The sequence below is a fragment of the Anarhichas minor genome, unplaced genomic scaffold (genome assembly GCF_050575085.1).
Source record: "Anarhichas minor isolate MPS153535 unplaced genomic scaffold, ASM5057508v1 ptg000066l, whole genome shotgun sequence".
NCBI lineage: Eukaryota > Metazoa > Chordata > Actinopteri > Perciformes > Anarhichadidae > Anarhichas > Anarhichas minor.
In genome coordinates, this window is record NW_027466512.1 from 1,231,299 (window position 1) to 1,245,611 (window position 14,313).

Genomic DNA, 14,313 nt, shown 5'->3' on the forward strand with positions numbered 1-14,313 from the left:
GATCTGGCTTGGTTCCACAACTGGCTGCCCTGTGTCTGCTAAAAGTCAGTGGATTACCCTCCTCTGCCCACTCTTCTTCTCCAGGCCGAAGAAGAAGCTAGAGGGAGTATCCATCTCTGTGATGGTCTGGAATCGGGACCGGACCAGTGCACCCTGAACTTTAACGTCTAACAGGTCGGCCAAAGCTATTTTTTTATCTTGAGGACTTCAATATGTACTCGATCTCCTGTGGACTCGCTTAAACTCTCTAGTTCCACTATATCAGTCTCCAGGTCCTTCATAGATCTGGTGATGTCTCGGTGACGTTGAGGGTGTGCTGCTGGCAAAGGAGCCTAATCTCAATCTTACCATGGTCCCACCACTGCCTAAGACTGCTAAACTCGCCCTTCCTCTGCCTAAAAACACCCCAGAAATAACAAGGACCTCTCTAAAATTCTTATCAAAGGTTAAGACTGAATTAAAATGCCAGTACGCACTTTTAGGCAAAATGTTCCTAATGAACACATTACATAAAAGCAACGAATGATCTGTAAAACCAGCAGGTACAATACTACACATTTAAAAAATATTAAAATGATGCTTAAAAACATAAATACGGTCTAACCTGGCTGAGGAGATCCTACCCTCTCTGAGGTGGGACCATGTGTACTGTCGGCAGTCTGTATGCATCCTCCTCCACACATCCACCAGGCCATGAGAATGGCCCAGCTGCCTCAGAGCGTGGTGTGAAGCTGGATGTGGCTCTGCGTGGTTGCGGTCTGCAGCCGCATCTTCAGTACAGTTAAAATCCCCCCCCAAGAATAAAAAATCCTCCGAGGCACAGCCATTTAAAACATCATTAACTTTTAGTAACAACAGCTTCCTCTCTGCACCGATTGTTGGAGCATACACATTGATAAAAACAGCAGTAAAAAGGTCAAACCGTGCCTTAACTTAAAACAACCTCCCCTCCATGATGTGCTTGACCTCCAGTGAGACTGGAGTGAAGCACCTGGAGAAGAGGAAGCCCACTCCTCCGCTGAGGTTTGTGTTGTAACTTAAGAGGACTTCCCCTCCCCACTCCCTCTTCCAGTCTGCCTCATTGGTGATGTAGGAAGAGAACATCAATACCTTCCATTCTTTAGTTCATAGATAGATGCTCTCTTCTTAACATCTCTGGCTCCATTTACATTCAAACCTTTTGCCATCACCATCGTTAATTGTTCTTTTGACTTTCAGCACAGGTTTCTTCAGTGTAAAACCCTCCTGATCAGTGAAGCCAGACTCCTCTCTCTGGCTCATGTGGAGTCTGGCTGAGCTATAAATTAAAACCAGATCTGGAAAAACTCTTCAATCTTTACACAATCCAGCAGTGTGAACTCATGCAGTGATTCTCAGGTGAGAACAAGAACTACTTCCTCAAGCTCTTTTATTTTCATTATTCAGAGAAAAACTGAGTTCTACACGGTGAAGGTCTTCAACGAGAGACAGTTTCTGGACTTCGTACAGACCGGCTCTCTGAGTTCGACAGAAGGTATGAAGCTGTTGAACCTGAAGGTTTACGACTCACAATCTGCTTGAGGACGGCGCTGCCGACGCTCTGCATGCCGACACTGAGAGGAAGCTTGTAGCCGAATCCTCGCCCGAACTCCACCATCTGCAGCTGGGCGGGGTCTCGGGCCCCCTCCAGGGCCACCGTCAGCAGAGCGCTAACGCCTGCACACAGTGAACAAAACTACAGATGGCAGCTTTACTGATTTCCCTAAAAGACTCAGATTGGGATCAGGAGCAAAAAACCTACTCCATCAAATACATAGAAATGCATTTCAGTAAACTGATGAACAAGACGACACCTGAGAGGGGAAGGAAGATTCTAAGAAGCAGAGGAAGAGATGAATGAAATCAACAACTTGAGCAGAAGACAGAAAAACTGAAGCAGAGAAAAAGTGTTTTGAGTTTCAGGATTAATTGAATCTATACATCAGAGCAGGTTTTACCAGACTGTCGCAGCAGCTCTGATTCCTGCTCCAGGTTCATCACATCCTCATCGAGTCCGTCTGAGAAGATCACCAGCACCTGATGGGTCACATGTATGTGGATGATGTTTTTGAAGTAACAGTACTTGGTAGGAGCATCATGTCAGTAAACATCCTGCTTTTTGTCCTCATTTGTGTAAAACGTTTCGTGTTCGTTGGTCCAGACTGAAGCGGTGATGGATTCATGTTCCTCTGAGGATGAAAGCTAATAACTTTGGTGATGCTCTGACTTTTCATCTAGCGCCATCATCAGGTCAGCGTTTCACTAAGTCTAATACTTTGGTTTATGACTCAAGAAACTCCCATCAGCCTCAGCTGTTCTTTGCATCTCCTGGTAATTCTGTCATGCTAATTATGAATATGGTAAACATGCTAAACATCAGCATGTTAGCATGTTAGCATGCAGAACACTGTGGCTACAGAATAACAAGCCTTCGCCACTATGTGATACTTTCATGATGACCAAATAGAAACACAACCAGCTGTGTATGTCTCACCTTCACGTTAGCTTTGGACTGGACCTTGAACATCTCCTTGAAGGACTTCAGCAGGGCTGTCTTGAAGTAGGAAGGTCCTGACATCTGCAGGTTCATGACTTTATGCACCACGTCGCTGCTGTAGGGCTCAAAGTTTGTGTCGTACAGGCGCTGTCCGTCTCTACCGAGCACTCGAAAGGCAATGTTGGTCTTGACAGGATCCGTAACGACGCAGCACAGACCTTGTACCGAAGAAACGTAACGGACGATCTCTGGCAGGAAGGCCTGGAGCTTGGCGTGGCCGCTGATCAGCATCTCGCCAGGACCTCGGTCTTCCCGAGAAATATCGAATCCCATGGCGATATCGATGCTGCAGGCTGAAGTAAAAGGAAACATGTTTTTACCTTTGGCAGCCAGAGAAACAGAGGAATATGGAGGGAAAGTCAAAGTCACACTTTTCAACTCACAAACCTTGGGGGGGCGGATCCTTTGGACAAATCTCGTCCACCACCTTTTGCTTGATATTTGCCAATTCCTTGACGTTCCGCACTGTAAATAGCCTCTCTGGAGTATAGGTGATTTGAAGGAGCTTCAGGGGGTAAACGTCTCCGACGGCGATGGCAAACACCTTGATCCCCACATCCCTGAGACTGCTGGCTGCGTCCCTCACTTCATCGTGAGAATTACCATCTGAGATCAACACCAGGATCTTGGGGATCTCCCTGCGGCTGCCCCGCGACACCTCAAAGTAATCCTTGATGTGATCCAAGGCCTTTCCGATATAGGTGTCTCCACCTTTGTATTCCAAGCCTTGGATGTGTGAGATGCAATCCTCCTTATGGAAGTACTTGTTGAGGTCAAACTCATGTTTCGGTACATTGCTGAACTGTGCAAGTCCAACGTGCACAAAGTCTTCACTGACGTTGAAGCTGTTCACCAGGTCTGTCGTAAAGTTTTTTATGACGTTGTATTCGGATGAGTTGATACTGCTGGAGTAGTCCAGTAGGAAGACCAGGTCGGCCTCGCAAGCTGCCAAAGCAGAGCAAGAGAAAGGTGTTTGTTTACATTACTAATAAGTTCAATTATCACTGTATTGGTTCATTCATGTTTGGCCACAACAAACTCTCAACTCCCCAATTCACTGAGGTTGTTATTGACGTGTACTGATCAGGTAGTTCTCAAAATGTGACCAATACCTCTTATGGTCTACAGGTAATCGGGTACGGCACAATTTTTTACATCTTTCCTGCTCGACCTGATCAGCCAATCAAAATCTGGAAGGCACTCTTTTTTTTGTCAAATGTGTTGTTTCTGAAGTATTGAGTCTATTGAAGTATACATTAACAGCTGAAATCATTCCATTTGTGTTATATCTAGCTAGAATCCACTTAGCCTCTTAGAAGGAATTGTTGTGTTTTGGTCTCGGACTGCGGACATGGATATACTTAAGGTTTGGGGATTTTTACTCTTTGTTGTGTATCTTTAACATTCCTTTTCAAGGTTTATTTTGAATATCATCTAGTTCATAAAACCTCACAAAAGATTCTGGATGTGCAGTAAGGACTGCTGCTGTCCACAAAGAAGGTGAAGGAGCAATGAACTATTGACTCAATGGAACACAATAAGAACATTGAGCACTAAAATATTAATGAATAAAGTTTCTGATTTATCAAAAGATTCCACTCGACACTTACTGGACTCAATACTGAAATAGTGCTGAGAAGATTTTCCCCCAAATCATGACTTTCTGGAATAAAACTGTGAGCATTATCAGATATCACCTGGTTTAAGTGTAAATTATGTATTTTTGTTTGCTGAATTGATCTTTTAAATCTTCCAGTTCAGAAGATGCAGGACACCTTTGGACCCTGTGAACTATACATCAAAAAGATTTTAAACACTCTTTTGTTGTCTTACCGGCCTTAATGCAGAAGACATCAGACATGTTTCTGTACAAAGTTTCTAGTCCCTCAAAGGCGTCCACGTAGAAAACTTTGGATTCGTCTCCACCAGCCATCGTCTTCAGCTCACGAGCCATCTGCTCCAGCTCATTCTCTAATGCTTTCACTCCGATACTGACGACAATGACCCCGTTGTTTCTCAGTGCATCAGATGTCTCTTTTAAGTCTAAACGACCGTTGGAAACCCCGTCTGTGATCACCATGAGAATCTGAGGCACCTTGCGGTCTCTCCGGCCACCATGCTGAGCGCTAAAGAACTCCAGCGAGTATTTCAAGGCCTCGCCTGTGTAGGTGTTTCCTTCTTGTGGATTCTTAATGGGGATCGCTTCCAGAACTTTTCGTCTGGAGTAAAAAGCATTCAGAGTCAAATGAAGCACGGTGTAATTCGAGAAGGAGATGAGCCCAAAACGAGTCTGGTCCTCGCCGACTGTGGTTTGGTTCACTACTGACTCCATAAACGTCCGCATACTTTCATATTCTGGTGGATCTATGCTTGTGGAGCTGTCCACCAGGAAAATAATGTCAGCTTTTCCTATCTGACAATCTGGTTGAAGAGAACAGAGACAAAGAGCAAACAGAGTGTTAGAAGGGAAACTGAGACCTGATTGGTTCTTATCGTGGTCTCATAAAAGATGAAAAGATAAAATCAACTTTACGTCTATGTGCTCAGTACAGAGATATGTCTCGGATGTGTTTAGCCTAGCTTAGCACAACACTAGGCTGCTTCATTTCTATGTTGGATCTTGTTAGCTGGTAAGCTAGTCACCGATCCATGCTAGTCAGCCGGGTTGGTTGACAGCAGAGTTATTGCAGAGCTCAAACCTGGCAACCCTACTATGGGGACAGGACTTTTGAGATGTGACATGCAGTAACCGCACCCAGCAGTTGTTGGTCATCAATTAGCTTTAATGCTAAACTGGTAAAACCACAAAGACTCCCTTGTGAGAAAAAGAGATTAACCTAAAGGCTCAATGCTTTAATAAACCCGTAATCTAAATCATTTTTTGGGATGGTCTTGAACTTCTCTTACCTTTCTTGCAGATCTTCAAGGTCATCTGGCGTTCCAAGTTCTTCAGAGCATCAAAGTTCCTCTCAGCATATACCCTGTCCAATGAACCGCTGATCTCTTCCAGCTGGGTCTTGTTGGCGTCCGCAATGCCGATGGCGTAGACCACCACTCCCTTGGCCCTCAGATCCTCAGCGGGGCCTTTGACCTGGTCTTTGGCCTCACCGTCTGTTATCACTATCAGACTCTGCCTCTTGCCAGGTCGCCCTCCTCTGGTTGCATCGAAATACTGCGACACCTCTTTGAGGGCCTTACCTGTGAGCGTGCCTTGATTCATCTGCTCCATATTATCGATGGCTGACATTATGTCATCTGGGCTGCTGTAGTGCCTGAGGGGGAACTCCAGATTGTGGTTTGTGCTGAACTGCATGACGCCGACCTGCACCTCGGTTTGCCCGATGGCGGACTTGCTGATGACAGATTTCATGAACTCTTTCATTGTCTGAAAGTCTTTCTTAGAGATGGACTCAGAGCTGTCAGTTAAGAAAAAGATGTCACCCTGTACATCTCTGCAAGCTGTGGACAAAGATCACAGAAATGATTACATGGTGCTCCTGTTTCCACACTTTTCTGTCGTTGAGTACCAATGAGATTGTAGGAAAAGAGACAAGCTACGAGGGGTGTGACCTTTTAAATCACTAGTTCAAAAACAACTAGCTAGTCAAAGTTAAAAACACTCAACTCAAATTGGTACCTTTAGAAGGCTTTGCTTAAAAAACCTCATGCCCCGATAACTGAAGGGTCACGATAAGGCGGAGTCACTGACTCTGTTACTCACTGTCTTCCAGGCCAAGGAAAATGATGGTTATATTGGATGGCATAGTTTCGGTACTGTATATTTATATCTCTACTTACTACAATTTGTCATTTGAGAGTTTACATCATCAGTCTTCTTACTTGCTATCCTTATTCTGAGATAAATGAGCTTCTACGACAGAAGTTGAAAGCTTAAACAACATTAATTTGTTAGGATACAAATAAACTGCAGCTCCCATGAAAATCACGAGTCGGTTTCTTTCATATTCATATTTCATTTGTTTTAGCTGTAAAGTCTGCTATATAAAAAACGTCTCTCTCATGCGTCAATATCTGAACTAGCAGCACTACGGCTCTACGGCTTATCGGAGATGGTATTAGTTAAGAAACGCTAAAAGCAGAAATATCAATTAAACATTCAAATACACCTGGTCATCTTCATCCAGACGGGAACAACACAACATACTTTTGACTCAAGATTTATTTACTAAATATCCTTACCGTCTTCAGAACAGATGTCTGTGATGATGTCATTGTTGATGGATTTCAAGGCATCAAAATTATTGACATAGATGGTCCTCTTGGGGTCGCCGGCGATCTCTTCCAGCTCCGTTTTGTTTGAATCTTTCACCCCGATGGCGTAGATGATGACGCCCTGAGCCCTCAGTTGTTCTGCCGGAGCCTTGACCTCATCAGTGGATTCCCCGTCTGTGATGACGATCAGGTACTCTGAGACTTTGTGAACCCGGCTGGCCACGGCTCTCTCAAAGTGTTTGCCCATAGATAACAGAGCTTTTCCTGTTTCTGTCCCACCTCCTACGTGTTCAATACCCAAGACGACTTTCTCCAATGACTTGGCATCTGGGTAGGCTGTCATATCGAATTCTATAGTTGGCGAATCAGCATATTTCACAAGCCCCACACGTATATTTTCTGGCCCAATAGTGAAGGTATGTAGAAACTTGATGATGAAGGTCTTCATGTCTTCGAAGTCGAGGTTCTCAATGCTCCCTGAGTCGTCCATTAGGAAGAAGATGTCCGCTTCATCTTTTTGCTTACATGCTGGAGAGGAAGAGCAACTTTAAAGGTTAGTTCTTTGAGAGTGGAAGGTTAAAAATGAACATTCAAACACTGGGGAATATTTGAGTAAAGACTAAACTAAAGAACAACAACTCAAGAGGCAACAAGTAGTCTACAACTTTACATCCCCAGAGCACAAACAAACTGCTGGGTGAACATGATGTTGTTGAACATTGACCAGGGATTTCTGGCTTTCATATTAAGTAACTATCAAAAAACACTGGTTCAAACCTTCTCTGTTGCTCGTTTCCCTTTTACCAACTGAGGTGACTCGGTCAATGATGTTTTCACACAGGACTTTCTGCAGGCTCAGCTGCAGGCCCTTCAGCTCTGTGAAACTGTCCACATTAAAGACATACTGATGAGAGGGGTCAGTCGCCATCTCCTCCAGTTGAGGCTTGTTGGCGTTTTCGATTCCTACAGTGTAAATGGTGACCCCAGCCCGACGGAGGTTGAGCGCTGCGTCGCTCACGTTGTCCTGGGATTCACCGTCTGTGATCACCACCGCCACCTGCTGGACACCCTTTGCTTTCCTACTGCCCTTTTCCTCAATGAAGATTTCTTTCAGGGTGAAGTTTAGAGCTGCTCCAGTGTTCGTTCCGCCTTCATCGTAAGGCAGGATCTTGATGAACTGGAGGACTTCGTCCTTGTCATCGAAGGTGTCGAGGTAGACCTGTGCTGTGGACTCGGTGTTGTATGTAACGATGCCCACTCGGACACGAGACGGACTGACATCCAGGCCGCTCACGACCGAGTGGAGGAAAGTGCGCACCAGCTGGAAGTTGTCGTTTCCGATGCTTTCAGACTCATCGACGATGAACACGATGTCGGCCACAATGGCTCCTTTGCAATCTGTGAAAAGAGTGTAGTTAGTTACTTGAGCTATCTTCTACTTAACCATTCAAATATATGTGAAGATGAACTATATCACAGGAATGCGACGTTAAAATTAGAATTTCATTCAATGAATTACTTTTATTTTTAAAATGAAGGACGAGCTAGAATCATTTTGTGTCAATTATGTCATTATTATTTGTTCCTCACTGCCGTTAAAGTCTGTCACTAACTGAAGAATGACAAAAACACGAAATACAGTTTCCCAAAGTTTCCCAAATGAATGACGGATGATGGTTCTCACCTTCAGTAATGGTCTCCTTTTGCTCCGTCATCAAGAAATCCTTCAAAAGAAGTAATCGGGGAGAATCGAATGCGTACCCATCACTGGCAAATAACATTAACTCATCCATGCTTGCACCTGCACTCATCCCATAAACAGTTACCGCTGCTTTTTTGATATTTTGAGCGCGCTCGGACACATAATCATCGGACTTTCTTCCACTCACAACGACCAGGGACTGTGGGGTGCCTTGGTGGGCTCGCCCCCCCGCCTCACGGGTAAAAAAGTGAGTGCTGGCGTACTTCAGAGCGCGGCCCAGGTTTCGTGGTCGGTTGGGTTGCGGGGCAAGGCGGAAATGTTTGACAGCACCCAGGGTTTCCTGTTTAGTTTGAAAAGTATTGAGATAAAACTCCGTCTTGGGTTCTTGACCGTACTGAGCCAAACCGATGCGGTAGCTGGACGCGCCGACGTTAAGCTCGTCAATCAATTTGAGAAAGTCTTTCTTAAATATGGAGAACTGTTCGGGAGGTATGCCGCTGTCCACCAGGAAGAAAGTATCTCCAAACCGGTCCGCCAAAGCTGAAAGCAGAGACAAACACAATTACATCTTATAGCGGTACAGTCAAGGTGTCAGTATGCTCAAGTGTTGCTACACCCACAGTTTAGAGTCGTGGCCGGTTTGTCAAGGAGGGGCCAAAGAATTCAGCATAACTGACTTCAACTTGAAGGAGACAATATGCTCCCAAGCTCTCATTTTTCAGGCTTCACACCAGGACTTTGTTCATGTATAAGCAGGTGCAACCCCACGAATACCCGTTTCCTTATTTATACAATAAATCATGTCTTTCTGTGACGGCCGTCTTTGAGCTTGGGAACAGCAACGCTTCGGACAAGGATGCATTGAGAGCATTTTGTTTTCAAGCAAACTGCCACCTTGACTACATCGACATGTACCTCAAAAACTGACAGTAATCAGTTGAACTGTTTGAAATGCTAATGCTTATGTAACAGTAGCAAATAAAAGGTAACATAGACCCTCAGGCTGAGAGGCAGGGTGGGACCATCAAACTAGCTAACAGTCTGATCTAGACTTCGGCCGTTTTGTGTATTTCAAAAGATGAACGTTGGCTAGATGTTTTTATATTTCATTACCTTGCCTCTGATCCTCCACAGTGACGCAAACCATTTGCAGCAGACGATCTTTCAGTGTCTTCAGATCCTGGTAGTTTTTGATGGAGGACAGGAAGCGCTCTGGAGGCCAGTTAGCGATGGACTCCATCTTCTTCCGGTTGGCTGCTCCGACCCCAATGCCAAACACGATGACTCCGTGCTGCCTCAGGAGCTGGGCGGACGCCGTCACGTTGTCCTGGGAGTCTCCATCCGTGATGACCACAGCGATCTGAGGCACCCGTTGATTGGCTCGGCTCCCGGCGTCCTCTGTGAAGTAGTTCTTTTGGAGGTATTCGATGGCCTCGCCTGTTTTGGTGCCTCCTGTTCGGTAGGGAAGCTTTTCCACTGCAGCCAGCAAGGATTTCTTGTTCGTGTGATCCTTCAGCAGGAACTCCGGGAAGGTTTTATTGCTGTACTGAGCCAAGCCGATCCGAACCTTGTCAGGGCCGATGTCCAGGGCCTTGATGAGGCTGCGGAGAAAAGACCGGACCTCCTGAAAGTTATGGTGACCGATGCTGTTGGAGCCGTCGACCAGGAAGACGATGTCGGCCAAGGTGGCGTTTTCACACTCTGAGCCGGAGAAAAAAAAAAGGTTCAGCTGTACATGAACTACGATAGGTCTCAGAGAAACATTACAGGTCCCAATGGTACACATTGTAATGAACTAATGGATCATTGTTGTACTGTGAAGCTCCAGTTTCACCAGTTGTTAATCTCTAAATATATTGACTGTACTTTCTTCTTCACATAAACAGCATATACTGTACTTGCCCCCCCCACACACACACACACACACACAATCTTTCAAACCGGTTTAAACCCACCTGTAGTCAGAGCAGCGGATCCAGAGGAACACGCCGCTATGATGAGGAAGAGGAGGAGACTCGTTCTGCCCTTCATGATGGGAGTTTCTCTGCTCCTTCAACACAGATATAACACATAAATATTATATAGATGTAACAGAGTAACTTTTGTCTTCAGCTTCACCAGTGTTGGCTGACTGATGACGGAAACACAGTCACAGAAGTAGAACTGGATGTCGTGACTTTAACCTCTTGTCAACAGCAAACACTGCAAAAGGAACGGATTATAAGAAATATACACGACACAGAACAGCTGGTGTGATGCTTTTATTTTGTAGAATGTGTCTTCACCAACAGATGTTCTTTAGTTCAGTTGACGTTCTAACTAAACTCTGATCAAAGAGACAAAGATCCTCTGAGAGAAGAAGAAGAAGAAGACTCACAAGGATCACATTATCCCACTCAGGAAGAGTGCTTTCAGCCAGAACTACAAACATACAGTGAATATTAATACTTCATCTATTTATAGAGATAGACGGATAGATAGATGGATAGATAGACGGATAGATAGACGGATAGACAGACGGATAGATGGATAGACGGATAGACGGATAGACGGACGGACGGATAGACAGATGGATAGACGGATAGGGGGGGGCTGTAGTAAACATCGTCTTGATGTCTCATTCATTAACTTTAAAGTTACAGATGTCAGACACAGACTCTCAGGATGATCACAGCGTAATGTAACTTAGACGTTAATGAACTTCCATACTTTCAGACAGCTGCATTAATCTCAGGGAAACGTGTTTCACATCAAGACTCACTTTATTTAGTTCAAGGACAAACAGCTGGACAACGTATATATATATACGTTATATATATATATATATATATATATGTAAATGTATATTCCTTCCTTCAGAGTAAAAGCTCTGAACACAACCAATATGTCTTTAAACATTTTAATAAACTAACGGACTGAACTCATAGTGAATCATTGCTTCTCTCTTCACTATTTCCATCTTACAACACTATGCATATCATTTAATAAACTTTTAGAATATGCATTAATATATGTATAAAATATGCAGAATTGAATATTAATATTCTAAGTTATTATTATTAAAGCAGCATCAACAGCTCGACCAAAAGTGCTAATACATGAGTAAGAACATTCATTCTTGTACCGTGAAAGGACACATCCAAACCTCCTCACACTTTAAATGGAACATTAAGACGACACTTCACACAGTCAATCTTTACAGACTAGACTAAAACAAAACCTCAGTTTTTATCAGCTGATGAAGAAGTGAAGATCATCCTGAACTGAAAACCAACTCCAGTCTGCAGGTCTGCAGGTGAGTCAAGTAACAATCACAAAGCTTCATGCAAACTCTGATCATTCTGATTCCATTCATGCACAGAAGTAAAGAGACACTTACAGGTCTGCTGCTGTCGTCCTCTGCGCTCCAAACACAACAGTCGTGCAGCCATGTAGGGAGGTTCAGGCTGGTCTCTGCAGGAAACCCCTCCCAGCCGCCGTCGCCTCCCACACTGGAGGAGAGGAAAGCTTGACCACCTCTGAGCTCTGATATTCCACTTCTCAGTGATTTCATGATCACTTTATTTCTTCTTATCTTTTCAGTGTTCTTTCTTAGATATATATTTATACTGTACATACTTAAATGTTAAATGTTTATGCTTAGTTTCTCTCTTCTACTTGGTTGTCTTTCATGTCCTTGTTTTTTATATTTCTCTTGTTTATTGTATATATTTCATGTGTGTGCATGTACGATGAGAGCAATATGTAACCGGAGTCAAATTCCATGTATGTGCACGCATACATGGAATCTGTTACCTGGGACCGACCGTTTACCTTGGACAGTTTACCTTGGACCGTTTACCTGGCACCGTTCACTTGGGACTGTTTACCTGTTTAACTTACGATCTGATGTCCGATGAATAAAATCCTCCCAGGTTAAAATATAGAGTTAAAAACCACCAACATCTAAAAGCTTCCATCAGACAACAAAGAGGATATGACGCCATTAAAGACCTTCTGTTACAGTCAGAACCATCTCAATGTTCCTCCGTGTAACTGAGACCATATCAAAGACCTTCTGTTCCAAAGAGTCCAATAATAGTGAATCACCCACAGGAGGAACAAACAGCAGCTTCCCCTCCTCCACGTCCTGACATACAAAAGCTTAGGAGTAGTTTCTCATTTGATTTCCCAGGAACGTTATAATATCATGTTGGTATATCGGACTTTATCATTATTCCACACCTTTATCAGACTCGAGAGGAATGTAGTGGTTCTGTAAAGTTCTCTGGTGACTCAACACAAACTAAAGAACCATAACAGAGCTGTATGGTTACCTCTCTTCAGCATTCAAGCTGCTCATTAACAGCCAACCAAACTCAAAGATTACAAACCATGGAGGGGCCAACACAGTCCGCTGGCTGAGTGCCGTGACTGAAAGGTTTAAGGTCAACCAATTGCTGTTAGAAAAGACGTGTGAGCCAATCAGCTCACAGTATGACGTCATGTGATACTTAAATGCCAACAGTAAAGCTAAAATGATCTCAGAGATCATTTCCACATGTTCACATACTGTAACAATGGGAACTACATGGTCTTGGTTTTGTCCCTGAACCACCCTTGGGAGTCCGCCCCAGACCTGGAGGAGGACCAGTCTCCCACGTAGAACAGGTTTGATAAGTGGATCGTCCCTGCAGCTGTTTTTTGTCTCTGTCAGGACAAACTGAACGACGAGTCTGAAGCCACACTGAGACGATGATAACCGGTCCCACGAGGACAACCCAGAGACATCAAAGACAATTCATCCTGTAGATCTGATCCTGTAGATCTGATCCTATAGATCTGATCCTGTAGATCTGATGCTGTAGATCTGATCCGCTAGATCTGATCCTGTAGATCTGATCCTCTAGATCTGATGCTGTAGATCTGATCCTCTAGATCTGATCCTGTAGATCTGATCCTGTAGATCTGATCCTTTGGCGCCACCTCCAGGAAACCTTCACATCTTCAGCTCCACTACATTCACTTGATTTATTTGTAAAATGTATTTTAGATCACATTCATGTTGCTCTGAGCAACACTTACACTGATCTGGGTTTTGTAAATAGTGTTTCTTCTTCTTCTGGACTTCATGAAGATCAACACAGAAAGCAGCTTCAACGTTTTAAATTAAGTTTATGTTCCCTGGGGGTCTGTGGTCAGTCCTGTAGAAACCAGTACCAGTACTGTAGAAACCAGGACCTGTTTCTGGGGCCAACATGTTGGAATCGGTCCTTTGGCTCCAGCTGAAAGTGGACTGATGTGAAACCTTTGGTTTCTCTAAAGAGACTCACCAGGTTTCTACCATCAAACAGGATTTGAGGCGTCCGTGTTGTTTGTTGTGTTGCTGTTTGAAACCGGACCGATCGGTCTCAACGTTGATATCAAGTAAAGTCTGTGTTCTGTTTCAATAAGTGATTTGATATTTCATGTTTTATTTACAGCATTATACTGTTGGCTAGTTTAATCTGCAAAGATTAGTTTTAGACAGATGTAGTGGATTAAAAAAAGGGAATATTTAGACTTTTAGGTACTTTATAAAGTAGCAAAAAATATCAATACTCAAGTTAAGTACCTCAAAATTGAAGGTAAGTGCAGTAGTCTACCTGAGTAAAGTACTTACGACACAGATGTGAGGAGCCTGCAGCAGAGCACGTGGCTCCTCCTTGTGGTAGAAAGACAGTACTTCTTATTTCTGCTGAAGTATATTAATCCTTATATTTAATAAGATATTAAATATTAATACATATATAATACTATATTATATGGATAACAATAGACAATA

At 43.8% G+C, this 14,313-nt stretch overlaps 1 protein-coding gene across 1 annotated transcript in view; it reads right to left on the reverse strand.

The window, feature by feature from the left end:
• The window catches only part of LOC142934046 (collagen alpha-6(VI) chain-like), a 36,026-nt gene extending 24,085 nt beyond the window's left edge, over nt 1-11,941 (reverse strand). Inside the window, exons 1-13 of the mRNA XM_076078400.1 lie at nt 11,890-11,941; nt 10,694-10,712; nt 10,466-10,560; nt 9,624-10,211; nt 8,493-9,050; nt 7,586-8,206; nt 6,776-7,336; nt 5,483-6,034; nt 4,409-4,996; nt 2,963-3,520; nt 2,513-2,868; nt 1,977-2,055; nt 1,550-1,695 (exon numbers count right to left, since the gene is read on the reverse strand). Of these exons, the coding sequence (XP_075934515.1) occupies nt 1,550-1,695; nt 1,977-2,055; nt 2,513-2,868; nt 2,963-3,520; nt 4,409-4,996; nt 5,483-6,034; nt 6,776-7,336; nt 7,586-8,206; nt 8,493-9,050; nt 9,624-10,211; nt 10,466-10,560; nt 10,694-10,712; nt 11,890-11,941 (4,773 nt within the window). The remainder of the gene's footprint in view (nt 1-1,549; nt 1,696-1,976; nt 2,056-2,512; nt 2,869-2,962; nt 3,521-4,408; nt 4,997-5,482; nt 6,035-6,775; nt 7,337-7,585; nt 8,207-8,492; nt 9,051-9,623; nt 10,212-10,465; nt 10,561-10,693; nt 10,713-11,889) is intronic.
• Between the last annotated feature and the right edge of the window lie 2,372 nt (nt 11,942-14,313).